General features: G+C 46.3%; 1 protein-coding gene across 2 annotated transcripts; it reads right to left on the bottom strand.

Annotated features, from left to right (window-relative positions):
- Window positions 1–765: 765 nt before the first annotated feature.
- KIF3B (kinesin family member 3B) lies at window positions 766–12,780 on the bottom strand. Of its 2 annotated transcripts, none has more exons than XM_063404466.1 (9): window positions 12,666–12,780; window positions 8,004–9,436; window positions 7,352–7,453; window positions 6,571–6,693; window positions 6,340–6,458; window positions 5,996–6,109; window positions 5,346–5,451; window positions 4,960–5,138; window positions 766–4,382 (listed from the first exon to the last, which is right to left on the bottom strand). In XM_063404466.1, the coding sequence occupies exons 2-9, from the start codon at window positions 9,384–9,386 to the stop codon at window positions 4,286–4,288; spliced, it is 2,223 nt and encodes a 740-aa protein (XP_063260536.1). In that variant the 5' UTR covers window positions 9,387–9,436; window positions 12,666–12,780; the 3' UTR covers window positions 766–4,285. The 2 variants fall into 2 exon arrangements, with proteins under 2 accessions (XP_063260536.1, XP_063260535.1); XM_063404465.1 differs by lacking the exon at window positions 12,666–12,780 and adding an exon at window positions 12,431–12,630.
- Between the last annotated feature and the right edge of the window lie 284 nt (window positions 12,781–13,064).

Genomic DNA, 13,064 nt, shown 5'->3' with positions numbered 1-13,064 from the left:
AACGTCCACCAGAGCAGGGCACTGAGGGCCACGTCCAGGCTTTCCTTAAACGCCTCCAGGGACGGTGACTCCATCACCTCCCTGGGCAGCGCCTTCCAGTACCTAATACCTTTTCTGTTAAGAAAGTCTTCCTGATGAAGAATTAAACCAGAATTAATTACTAACCCTCCCCCTGGCACAGTTAACTGTGTCCTCTTGTCGCTGGTTGGCAGAAGACCCCATGTGGCTACAAACTCCTTTCACAGAGGTGTGGAGAGCGGTAAGGTCACCCTGGAGCCTCCTTTTCTGCAGGGTAAACACTCCTGGCTCCCTTAGCTGCTCCTCATAGGGCATACACTACAGACTCTTCCCCACCTTCGTTCTCCTTCTCTGGACACACTTCGTGGTCATGTTCCGAGGCTCCTTCTCCCCACAGCGCCGATAAAAGACTGGTTTAAATCAGCACCACCCATTGCTGCTGCAAGCAAAGAAGTACCGAGGCTGGGGGCCCACCCTGGAATGGGATTCTGATGGGGTTTCACCAGCACCTCTGGTTCCCAAGGTCCCACATCAGCACCTTCTACTCATATATACATATATATATATATATATATATATATATATATATACACACACATATACACATTACAATACTCATTGCAGTTCTACTCATATTTACATTTTCCCACTTACTTTGTGCACTTTTTTTTATGAAAGAATAACTCAAGGCTTTGTAAAACATGAAGTCGCTGAGCCCTGCCCCAGATTAACAATGAAAAACGCACGTTTTGATAGATGCAATAAATCTTATTGACTTTATTACACATTGTATTTTAGGATCACTTTACATTCCTAGACAAAAGAGATGATACAAATAAATATAAGCTGTAAAACTATGGACAGAACTATGGACAGGTTCTTTTTCTACAGATCACCTAAGAGAAGGTGGAGGTGGGTGTATCTCCAAGGAGCTGAGAGTTGTCATTGACAGCTGTGCCCATAGAAGGATCCTGGGTCACCTCTTCAAAAAGAAAGGGGGCTGGAGAAGGCAGTAAGCACCTGGACCCTAGAGAGTCAACCTCCCACTGCACAGTGCAGCAGGCAGCACCAGTGTTCTCATTCCAGTTCCATCTCTGTAGCTAATTATGGCTTTTGCAGGTTCTCTTTTCCAGTCTGTGTTTGAACACAGCAGGAGCAGACCCCAAGAAATTCCACTGAACAGTTTCAAGACTGGTGCAGGTTGCCCAGCACAGACAGGAGAGAGGACAGGTCCAGGTACACTCACTGAAACTCCAGTGCTGCGTGTGCAGCCAGGGCAGACTGACACTCCTCAAACTGGCTGAACGCTGCCTGCTCTGATCTGTATAAGGCACCGGCGCAGCCCCAGGTGCTCTGGCAGAGGTATGTGTTTTAGAAGATTCAAGCAGCATGCAAATATTTTTAAAAAGGTGCTAGACCTAAGTTAAGGATTTAAGAAAGTGCTTTAATTCCTATGCTTCAGTGTCTTGTGGCACTTGCTCCCATGGGCTGGCTCCTGCTCCATGCCACTTTTTTTTTAAAAAAAGATCCCATTATACAGATCAGAGCAAAGACAATTATGTTGAAAGTTAAACATTCCTATGAAGAAAAGGTGACGGTGCAAGGCTGTCCCAGGGCCTCTTCCAGGAGTCCAGCTGGATTTCCTGCCTTTGGTTAACCAGCAGGAAGCCCAGATGGTTCAGATAACACCAAAGAAGGGCAAACTCGACAGGAATGTTTCTTAAAAGCTTCAACTCAGAGCTCAGTATGTTTTGTACAGCTTAAGACAATGTATCTTAATATCAGTGCCACTGAGCATCTGGTGAGAGTAAAGTCCTTTGGAATGAGAATCCAAAAGCTTCTGTAACAGGCCGAGATTGCCCATGAATACACTGACCAAATCTCCACCCTGCAGCCCCAATTTACATACAATGACTAAATATGCAGATTTATTCGTTTCCACTCTACTGAGTTTCTTTCACCTTGCTAATGAATTTCTACAGAGTTAAAAGCAGAGCCTTTCTGACACTGGCTCATCAACATGAAAACAGGTTTGCACTGCAGAGCTCCATGGTACCAGCCTTGCCACGAGGGCAGTTTCCAGCATATGAGTTTAATATAGAATTCCCTATGGAATAGTAGCAACTGAGGAAAAGTGTGCACATGTGCAGACACAGATGTGTCTGTGTATGCATTATTCACATAGAACATGTGTACACAGGTACGTACATACATGTGGTTATACACTGTGCTGCTATTTCAGGGTTTTCAACCTCCCTCCCCAGTTAATTTCAATTCTCTTGAGCACTTAAACTATACAATCATCTTTTAAAATGTCCTAGTACAGAAGATTATGTGCTGGAGAGAAAGAAGGAGGAGAGGGAAGAGAAGGTGATGTTATACTATGCAACAAAAGCCAGTAAAAAAGCTCTCTGGATAGAAACAGTGCTTTGTGAAAATGAAGATTATGTTGGGTTTCCATGTTAAGGTTGAAAGAAATTGGTCATGTGCCTGCTCTCTCAATTATAAGCAAATCCCTCCTTTCTCCACCACAACTATTTTATATATATATATATATATGTGTGTGCATATATGTGTATACATATATTAACCTTGTAGCCAGGGAAAGCAGTCCATGGAATGCAGCAGCCAAGTTGGTGTTTAAGGGGCCCACCTGGCTCACCTGGGCACCGTGCCTGCAGGATGCACAGGTGAGCTGTGCTGAGCACTCAGTTCCTCCTGCTCAGGGGGTCAGTAGAAAGGAGTTCTCCAGCCTGGATGAAGTCACTCCGTGGACACTTCACAAGCACAAGGCAGAGTCCGCACATCAGAGCATGTCTACAACCAGGCAAGTCCTCACACACTCACACGTGTCAGTCTGGAGGGAGTCATCAGTGAGGGAAACAGGTAAAAACGTTCACAGGATGACAGCCAAGAGCAACCAGAAAAAGTAACATCCCAAGTCTCAATATACAGTGAACTAAAACTTATAAATGAGCTGTGGGACACTAGACAGGGACACCTTACTCTGTCCTTAGCGTGGAGTTCCACCTCCCTCTACCCTGTTACACAAGCCTGCTTTAGTCATAGGGCAGCTTTGCAATGAGACTGTCAAAAGCAGGAGTTCTTCCTCTCTTGTTTTCAAAGTAAAACCCCTGGAATTAACACCAGCTTCCATCACCAGCCTCGGTTAGGTTGGGTTCACTTCCAGCAGGCTCTGAGTAAGCTGGGAGGTGCAGAGAGAAAGCTGCTTAACATGGAACAGGTGAGGCACAAGAGGCACTGAATGCTGAACTTCCTTAGACACCAAGGGCAGGGACCAAACTCCCAGGAGTGCACTCAGTGCAGCTCCAAGATCCAGTGCTCTACCCAGCTGAGAGTCTGAGGCTGGCAGGGAGAGCTCTGAGCTAGTGCTACGTTTTCCATCAACAGTGCGAGGCATAAGAGAATGGCCATTTGCCATTAAAGATGTCATATGGACACTGGTTTTAAATGCCAGGGGTAAAGATGGAGGCAAGAGAGAGGAGGAAAGCTGTGGAGCTGACACTGGCATGCAGAGATGTTCTCTGACAAGGTGGTTCCTGTTGGCAGGGGTGAGGTCTGTAGGTCAGCTTAGACCTGCTCTCACTGTAAACAAAGAAAGGACTTCAGATTCTACTGCTTCCTTTCTAGAGACCACAGAGTTGTTTTCAAGACCCTTTTCTGTCCTACAGCCCTTTGGGGAGGCACAGGTGTGTGGTGGTGAGGACACTCTGGCCCCTGCCATCCTGCCTGCCTGAACCCCAGGTGGTGATGCCAGTCTCTCACAAGAAGAGGAAGAACCTTGCACCTTGTCGAGTTTGAACACATCCTCTGCTTTTCAGCTCTTTTGGTTCTCACTGTGAAGCTGCAGATTGGTGGTTCTGATGAGATGACTTTCAACTCTGTCTTCTTAGTGCCCAACAGCTGAAAAGCCCCACGCAGCAGAAGGGCTGGTGCAGGAGGAGGACGGTGATGCTGTGAGGTGATCCCCATGCTTCCCATTGCTCCTAACACACTGTAACGTACCTCATGCATTTTTGATTTCCTAACTAAAATCCATTTCCCACAGAGGCCAAACGCTGAATTGCAAGCACGGATCTTGCCATGGCTCAGTGCCCCTGGATTGGCCCGAGTCAGTTAAACAGCAACAAGGCCATCTCCAGGGAGAGGGGCTGGAGGCTGGCCAGGAGCTCTCTCTGCAGGTTTGTCCTTGTCTCTGCTCCCAGAAGGTAAAGGCTGTTCCCTCCCTGGCGAAGCGTTGCTGGTTTTATTTTGGAACCAGCCCTCGTGACTGTGGGTAGAGCTGAGAACTGGGGGTGCCTGATCCTGATGTGGATCCCACCGATTTCCTTCCAGTTTTCGGTCTGAAGAAGCAAAAATTAAAATATAAACAAGAAAAGCTCTAACAATGTCAACGACCTGTTACTTTCCAAAATGGATCTGCAAAAAGCTGATTTTTTTGATGGAGTTATTCTCTAATAAACGGTCTCAGCTTTTTGTTCTGTCCTATGTCCTACACAATGAAAGAAGGTTGTGGCGAGGCAGGGGTTGGCCTCTTCTCCAAGTAGCAAGCAACAGGCCAAGGTGAAACAGCCTCAAGTTCTACAAGGAACTTGAAAGTTCTGTGAGGATATTAGGGAAAATTTCTTCCCTGCAGGAGTGGTTGAGCCCTGGCACAGGCTGCTCAGGGAATCTCTGTCTCCTGAAGTGTTCAAAAAGTGAGTAGATGTGGCACTTCAAGATAAGGTTTAGTAGCAGGATGGGATTCAGTTGGAGGTTGGACTCAAAAGGTCTTTTCTAATCTTAATGATTGTGTATTCCTTTCTCTCTCTGCTTTGCTATGAATCTCAGCTTCACTTCACTGAAGAGAAGTGCTGACCAACAGCAAGTGTACTTGTACCTCTCCTGTGGGCCAGTCTGCTCAGAGAAAGTCCAACTCACCTGGGTTTTGATATTTTTTTTGAAGTGCTCTCAAAGTTTGAGGCGTCCACTTGAATCTCATCTTCATCCTGCAGAGCTGCTTCCAGAGCTGCCTGAACCTTGGGAGCAATGGCTGGACCTTCATAGTTCCTCGTCGTCCTGCTGGGCCCGTCCATTTCCAGTAACACAATGTTCTCTGCCTGAGACAGGAGAAGCAGAATCAAAGTCTTGTGTTCTCATGCAAACTGTTACTTTGCCCTCCAGAAACTTAATCTGAAGTACTTTATAAATGTATGCAGGACACTACAAATTTACATCACAAAGAAGAACACACAATCCCCTCTGGAATTCACATTCCCCTGGTCATGAGGGTGAAGAGACAAAGGTTCAACCACATCTGGCCTTACCCTGTACCGAGCCTCTGTATAATTCATCATGGACTTCCTGGCGTGTTGGCTCAGGGGCCTTTTGTACCCCACAGCAGATACTGGTCTTTTCATCATCTGCTGGTTGCTAGAGAAAAACAGAGACTCAGGCTGTTATACCCTAAAACCAAAGGCTCCTCTTGGAGTTTATGAGCTACAACATCTGCAAATTCCATGCAGAAATCTGTTTCAACACAGCAGAAACCACCCAGGCTGCATTTGTAGGAGCAGGAAAGAAATATGATAGGAATGCATAGAAATAGGATAGGGTGAATGCACTATTACATATATTTTACATATAATTATTGTGTTTGCCTATTAGAAAAATCATAATCTCTCCTAACTGTACATTCCTATTTTACAGCACTATTAAGAGGAATAAATTGATTTTTATTTTATTTTATTTTATTTTATTTTATTTTATTTTATTTTATTTTATTTTATTTTATTTTATTTTATTTTATTTTATTTTATTTTATTTTATTTTATTTTATTTTATTTTATTTTACATCAACAAGCTGTGAACTCTAGAGGGCCAGTTTACATCCCCAATTCAATCCCTCTTTTGCTCTTGACAGCTAGAGGGTTTCCTGTGACCTGTAATTCCATCCCAAGAGCAGAAGTACACTCACTCCAGACGGGTTATGGGATGTAGTTTCCAGTTGTCTTCCTCTTCATCAAAGAATAATCTGTTCATGATCTTATTCTTTTCTTCCAAGGGAATAAAGTTTTCAATAATCAGGTGCCTACATGCAACCACAAAAATGAGAAATATACAAGAAACATAATTAGCAATGACTTTCCTCACTGCTCCTCTCCCACTGACATAATACAACCTTGGAAAAGGAGGAATGGTTTCGTTTTCTCATGGTTAAATCTTATTCCACAAGTAAGTGCAAGGCAGTCCCTCCACTCCCTGCCCCGAGAAACCCTCTCTGTTACAGTTTGCAGCAGGCAGTGGTGTGATGGGACTTACTTTAGCTTTAGTTCCCTGGTGAGTTCATTCTGGTGCTGTTCCCTATACTGGCGCTCCTTGATGTGCTCTTCTTGGAGATCAAGGATCTCTGCCTTCACAGCTTGCAGCTTGGAAAATAACTGCAGCACACAACAAGAGCCAAAATCCATCACTTGCCAAAGCTCCTCTCACTTTCACACACAAGCTGATTTTATTCCCAGCCTGGTAGACAGGGAATCGTTTTCTTTTTACCTTTTTGAGTTTTTTGGTCTTTAAGTCCACCTCTTGCTGGAAAGAACTATATGTCTCCTTCAGCTCTAGTGTCTCCTCATCCTGACTCTCCATCTGTTGCTGGATTTCTCGCTCCCGACGTTTCTGAAGAATGTGACAACATGGTATTAAAGACCACAATTACCTTGTCACCTCCAGCTGGCACACATGATACCAATGCTCAGGACGGATTTCCTCCCCTGCCTTCCAGTTCTTCCTATCTCTAGCCACAGAAATACCAGAAGCATCAATTCTTATTTGTCCTTATTTTGCTATTATGATCAGACAAAGTGAACAAGGCTCAAGCTTCAACTACAGGAATCAAATGTCATTTTCAGATTATTTGTTTCTTTCCTTTTTATCAGTTTGTACTGGTTATTGCATTTAAGAATCACCAATAGAATTTTCGTAACAGAAACTTTTAGCACAGAGTAAAGACCCCTCCCTTCAGCTAAAGGCTGAACCGGTACTCACAGAGATCTTACAAATATTTCTTCACTTACAAACAGCTCAAATCAAGATAGGAGGTAAATCTTTACCATGAAGAGCTAGAAGAAAACTATTACAAACCTTCTTTACATAATTTCAAATAGTGCTAAATACAACACAAGCCTTTCCCCATCCATTTCAATAAATGATTGTCATTAAACCAATTTCAGGGTTAACTCCGGGAAAACTTTCTGGTAATTTCCCTGACACAATGTTTTACAAAAGTTCCTCAGCAAGGCTTCTTATACAAAATAACAAATCTCCTTCCTTGTACCTGTTCTGCAATTTCCTGTCGTTTCTGTTCCAGGATTTTCTGCTGTTCATTTGTGTGATCCACAATATTTTTCCCTCCCACCAGCAGCTTGCTTTCCATGGCCTGAAAGGAAAAACCAGGGTCAGAAGTTTCTCTCAGTGACTACAGAGGGTAACTTTCTCTCCTATGGATACAACTTCTTCAGGGCAGCTCCCTTACTTAACCTTCTCTTTCAAGGCAGCTGCTACAGGAATCACTGATTCTTAAAATTCCTATAAAACTGTGGGATTAATGCAACAGTAACTTATTTAGAATAAGGCATCACTGCAATGTGTGGCAAAACTGGAGAACCAAAATGTGTGCTCCATGTAAATAACTTGTTAATGATCTGTGACAGAAACATTTTTAGTGCCACAGCTTGTGAAGAGATGCATTGTCTTTTATTGTGCCAGTAGTTTAGGATCAGCACATAAGAACAATGCAATAACTCATGAATATTGAAACATGTAATTAATAGTGGAAATGTCAACTTCTGGATAGAAATAGTTTCTTTTAAAAGCTTCCAATGTAAACACAAATCACTGTCCTGGAAACTTCCTCTGAAATATCTTTCCAAATTGCTTTATTTTCCCCACAGCCTAAGGAAACTGCTTACGAAAAGGAAGAATTCTACCTTGATTTTGGCACTCAGCATCTCTGTTGCTTCTTTCTCTCGCTTCAGGTCCTCCATTTTCTTCTCCTTCTCTTTCAGCAGCCTCATCTTTTCTTCTGCTACCAAGCTGTGATCCTCGATTATAGCTTTCTTCTCAATCTCCAGCTTTTCTTGTTGCTCCCTCCAATAGTCATCTTTGTCATCTCCTTCATCCTCACCCTCTTCAGTGTCCTCCTCCTCTTCCCCACCCTCCCTCCTCCTTTCCCTCCTCTTTCTTTTGCCAATAGACCGTTTTTCCAACTGTGCCTTGAGTCGAGCAATCTCCTCCTGGAATTCCCGCAGCAGAGCGTCCTTAGGATCCTCATTCACTTGTGGCTTGTTCTTGATGTTTTTGGCACGGTTGGCATATCTCAGTGTGGTCAGTGTCTCCTCTACATTGTAAGAGGCAGGGCCTATATTGGCCACCATCACGGTTTTGGCATTGCCACCTAACGAGTCCTGAAGTAGCCTGGTCAGCTTGGAGTCCCGGTACGGAACGTGTGTGCTTTTGCCATCCACCAGGGCAGAGATAACGTTGCCCAAAGCTGAGAGGGAGAGATTGATTTTGGTGGCTTCCTTCAGCCTTTCCCCCTGTGCTCCAGTCTTTGTTTGCCGCTCGCTGCCTGCCAGGTCCACCAAGTTGAGCTTCCCGACACGGATGTGGTTCTCTCCGTCCAGTCCCAACTCGCTGCACTCGATGGTGATCTGGAAGATGGCGTGAGACCGAGAGCTGTGCTCGTTCATGTTGGTGGCGCCGACGGAGCGGTTCTGGTTTCCCAAGTTCATGATGTGCTCTATCTCTTTGACGCTTTTTGTAACAATGGTGGTCAAATCCTTAACAAAAACCCCTGTGTCTGGTCTCTCCTTCAACTCCAGCCGCTTGGACTGATCCTTTGATAACAAGTCTCTAATTTCTTCTTGATATATTTCCAAATAAGACGCTCTAATTAAGTATTGCTGATTTTGAGATCTAGAGATGTGGGTGAAAATGTGGTCGAATGAATTGGGGATGACCCCTCTCTTCTCGGGATCACCACGCACCCCTTCCATGGTATATGTTTTCCCTGTCCCAGTCTGCCCATAAGCAAAGATTGTCCCATTAAACCCCTGCAGAACAGAGTCCACGAGGGGTCTGAAGGTCTCATCGTAGAGTTCAACCTGTTTGGAATTCCAGTCATATACAGCATCAAAGGTGAACATTTTAGGCAGTTCATGAGATGATCCCCGTGGATTCTTCACCGAGACCTGCCCCAACTTGACATCCACATTGACAACCTTCTCATAGGAAGCAGTTTTCTCTTTGCTGTTCATGGGCCGGCAGCGCACGACCACCCGCACGGACTCGGAGCTCTTTGACTTAGACATGACAGCGGGGCTGGTGTGATGCTGTTGATGGATGATCCCGTGCTACAAACCTGAAACAAAAACAAAGCAGGACCGTCTGAAGGCAGTTTTCTGCAGGGGCCAGCTTTTCACAAAGCCAAAGTCTCGCCTCATCAATTTGAGCGGCATTTTGCATTCATTAAGTTGCAAGGGATTTTGAAGAACTAAAATAACATCCAATGTGAAAACCCTGTAAAGGCCTGAACTGAGACAGAATTATTTTACCAAAGGCAGTGCATCAAATGGTATCATTTTTACAAGCTCTGCTGCAAAAATTCATCATCAGATCACATCTTTAGAGTTGGTAAAGATCCTTTTCTTGACCCTTAAAAATAATAAAAAACCTTTTTAAACTTTATAAAAAGAATACTTTGCCATTCATTTTCTTTGCAGACAGGGCTTTTGTTTTAAGTCTCCTGTTTTGAAAATCTAGTACAGCCTTGCTCTCTCTGGAGCACAAATCTGCCATTATCTTTCCATTTTGCAACATACCTTTATCAGGATTCCCCACAAAAGCCAGCCCTGCTCAGCTACACTGACCTACTGACATCACTCCTGCTCTGGTGTTCCAACTGCATCAGGTTTACAGGACTCACCATCAACCTAAATTCATGTTGCATAAACACAGATCACAGATCCAACTCATGATTCTGGGCAGAGAGGGAGGACACACTCTCTACCAGAGTCAGGGGTGCATCCTCCAGTCATCAGCAAGATGAGCTGCCACTGAAAATGGAGCAAAAAGCCTGTGCTCCTAAACTGCTAAAGCACTCAAAGCCTCAGATCTCAATGGCACAACTTGGGGAATGCCATGCAATTTCTAATAACACTTTTTATTTCAAAAATATTTTCCAAGAAGAGCCCTGAGGTCCTTCTGCCAACTGGAACTAAGTGTAAAACTAATACACACAGGGAGCCCCAGGTAGTGCTGGCACAGGTTCAGGTGTGGCCTCCCTGGAATGTGTTCACTGTTCCCTTCTCAGCCAGATCAGCAGGAAACAGGGATTTTTGTCTAATTGTTTTTACTTGATAATTGCATGTCTCAGGAGAGCTTTTCCAAGAAGGTGGCAGAGAACTTCAGGGTCAGAGCTAATGGAAGGGAAAGGAAGCAGAATTCCAATACACAGACAGTCAGACTGGCAAAAAGTAAAACAGAAGTTTTACAGAAGAATCAGATAAACATGGTTAAGGATTGTACAGAAACCTCAATATGGCCTTAGGAATTTCCTTGTCTGTGGGGGGAAACTCTTTGCTTCTCATTCTTCCCATAAAAGCACTGAACTGTACACTCATTCAGAATTCACTCTACACCCTGCACAGTGAGTTCAAACTGTTACAGGAATTTTGGGTAGCTACTGAATAAAACCATTTCCCTCTTAATTGACAGCTCCAGACAAAGGTGACCTTCCTGTCTGACCCACAGCAAACACGAATTCTGGAGCACAAACACAGAAAGAATAAGTGAAACAAGGACAAATCTTGGAAGAATCACAAAGAACAACTCTCCCTCTTTTCATCCTGAGGAGTTGTATACATTAACACACGCTTCCTCTTCCACAGCTCCGAGAGACATTCCAGTAATTCAAGTTCACAGGAGACAATTTTCTGACAAGGTCACATGACAACCACTGTGTCACGTATCTGCATGTTCACACTGGCAAACACTCGAATTAGGCACAAGTTCTGACAAGGAAAGCAGGAATTTATTTTATATATTGAATATGTAAAATACTATTCTGATGAGAACTGCTGCTTTTGTAAGCAATTATGACAAATATTAAATGATCAGAGTTAAATTAGTCTTGCCAGAGGTACACCTTGAATAAAAATTATGTTGCACATTTGCTGCTCCTCTGGATGTACCTCCTCACCATCAGGTTTTGACACCTTTCCCCACTTCACTTGCAAGTCTCTTTTTATAGTTACAAACAACTGATTTTACCCCTGATTTGGGCTATTTTCATAACAACCCATCACGAATCATCTCCAATTATTTTAGCTACTGTGGTGAAGTTTACTGGAAGCATAACAAATTATGGTTCCTCTCAGATTTATCCAAGTGTGTAACTGGAAAATAAAACCAATTAGTTGGCAGTGTTTGTATTCCCCAGAAACTCCAGGGCAATGTTTGAGCTGCCAGAATGGCTGAACATTAATGGCCAGAAAGCTGGGAATGCTGCCGTGCCATGCACTCTTCTCCATCAAAGATGAGAATTTTTTCATTAAATTAGTTCAGCCAAAAGTGACCTGCGCCAGGTCCCTGCAAGTCAAGGTAAAGGTTGAGATGGATGCACTTGCAAATGTGTCCCTGGTGACCAAGAGGGGAGGATGGGCAGAAACTGAAGAATTTTTATTTATTTTGGTCAACACAAGGTTATGCCTGAAAAAATGAGCAATGCCACAACCTGAATACAAGCTGGGGCAACCACTTTTCCTCACAAACTTCCAGGGTTGGGAGCTGCTGTCTTGGGCAGCTATGCCCCAGGCACTGTGCTCACCCCAGCCGCCTGCCCTGACAGGTGATGTCCTGAGGCTGCTCTGCCTTAAACACCTCTGAAAGACTTTCCTGGAACTCCCCAACCCCTCCCCTTGCATCTCTGCACATCCCAAGGTACCACTCAAAACATTCCATTGCCTCTCGCCGTTCAAATCTTTCGAATATTTGTGGTTTCATAACGTCGCGGTTGAATTGTGTCTTTCCCTCCGTCCCAAGCCAAACCACCCTTTGTGCTGCCGTTCTCCTCTCGCCTCCCTGCCAAACGCTCCGCAGGCCGGGCAGGACAGCCCGGGGCTGGCGTGCCACGGTGAGCCCTGATTTTACTCGGTGTTTGGGGTCACCTGTGGTCGCCTCAGCACGGCAGCCCACGGATGTTCCCCGCCCCGGGGAGCCGGGACCGCGGGCTCGTTCGCGGATTCACCCGAGCATCACCCACCGCCCTCGCGGCTGCGACACCGGGGCCCGGGGAGCGCCCGTGGAGAGGGGGAAGGACCGCGGGGGAGAAGCACCGGGGCCGGGGGACACCCACCCCAACGGGGCCACCCGCCCGCGGCACCGCCCCCGCGGCCCGGCCGCGGGCGGGTCCCGCCGCCTCCCGCGCTCGCCGTCCCGGCCGCCGCACCGCGCTCCGGGCCGTGCCCACGGCGGGCACCGGGGGCAGCGGGGGCCGCGGGCTGTGAACGGCCCGCGGTGCGCCAGTCCGGGGGGGTCGGGGGATGCTGGGCGCGGGGAGCGGGCGCGGTGCGGGGCCGGGCCGGACTCACCTGCGCCGTCACCATGGAGCCGCCCGGCCGCTCCTCCCGCGGCCCCGGAAGCGGCGCGGCCGCTCCGCCCGCCCGTGACGCGCTTCCCTGGCAACGGGCGCGCCCGCCCCGCCGCCGCCGCCACCGGGACAGCCGGGACAAAGCGGCCCCGCCGCGGGCAGCCCGCGCACCGCCGGAGCCCGGAGTGCTGCGGTTTGCCCCGGCCGGGTGGGTCCCGCCGCTCTGCCGCACGCAGCGCCTTTAAAACCCTCCAAAGCTCGGGAATATTCCCGAGGAGGAAAAGACCACCATAAAGAGAAGAGATTTAAGAGTTAAACTCCCTTAAATCAGTGCAGTGGAGGCTGGAGCTCTGGTATCAGAGACCCCTGCAATGGAAGAAGGAATGTTGGTGCACTACGA

Source organism: Prinia subflava, chromosome 8 (assembly GCF_021018805.1).
Source record: "Prinia subflava isolate CZ2003 ecotype Zambia chromosome 8, Cam_Psub_1.2, whole genome shotgun sequence".
Taxonomy (NCBI): Eukaryota; Metazoa; Chordata; class Aves; order Passeriformes; family Cisticolidae; genus Prinia; species Prinia subflava.
This window is presented reverse-complemented; position numbering and strand designations above follow the sequence as displayed.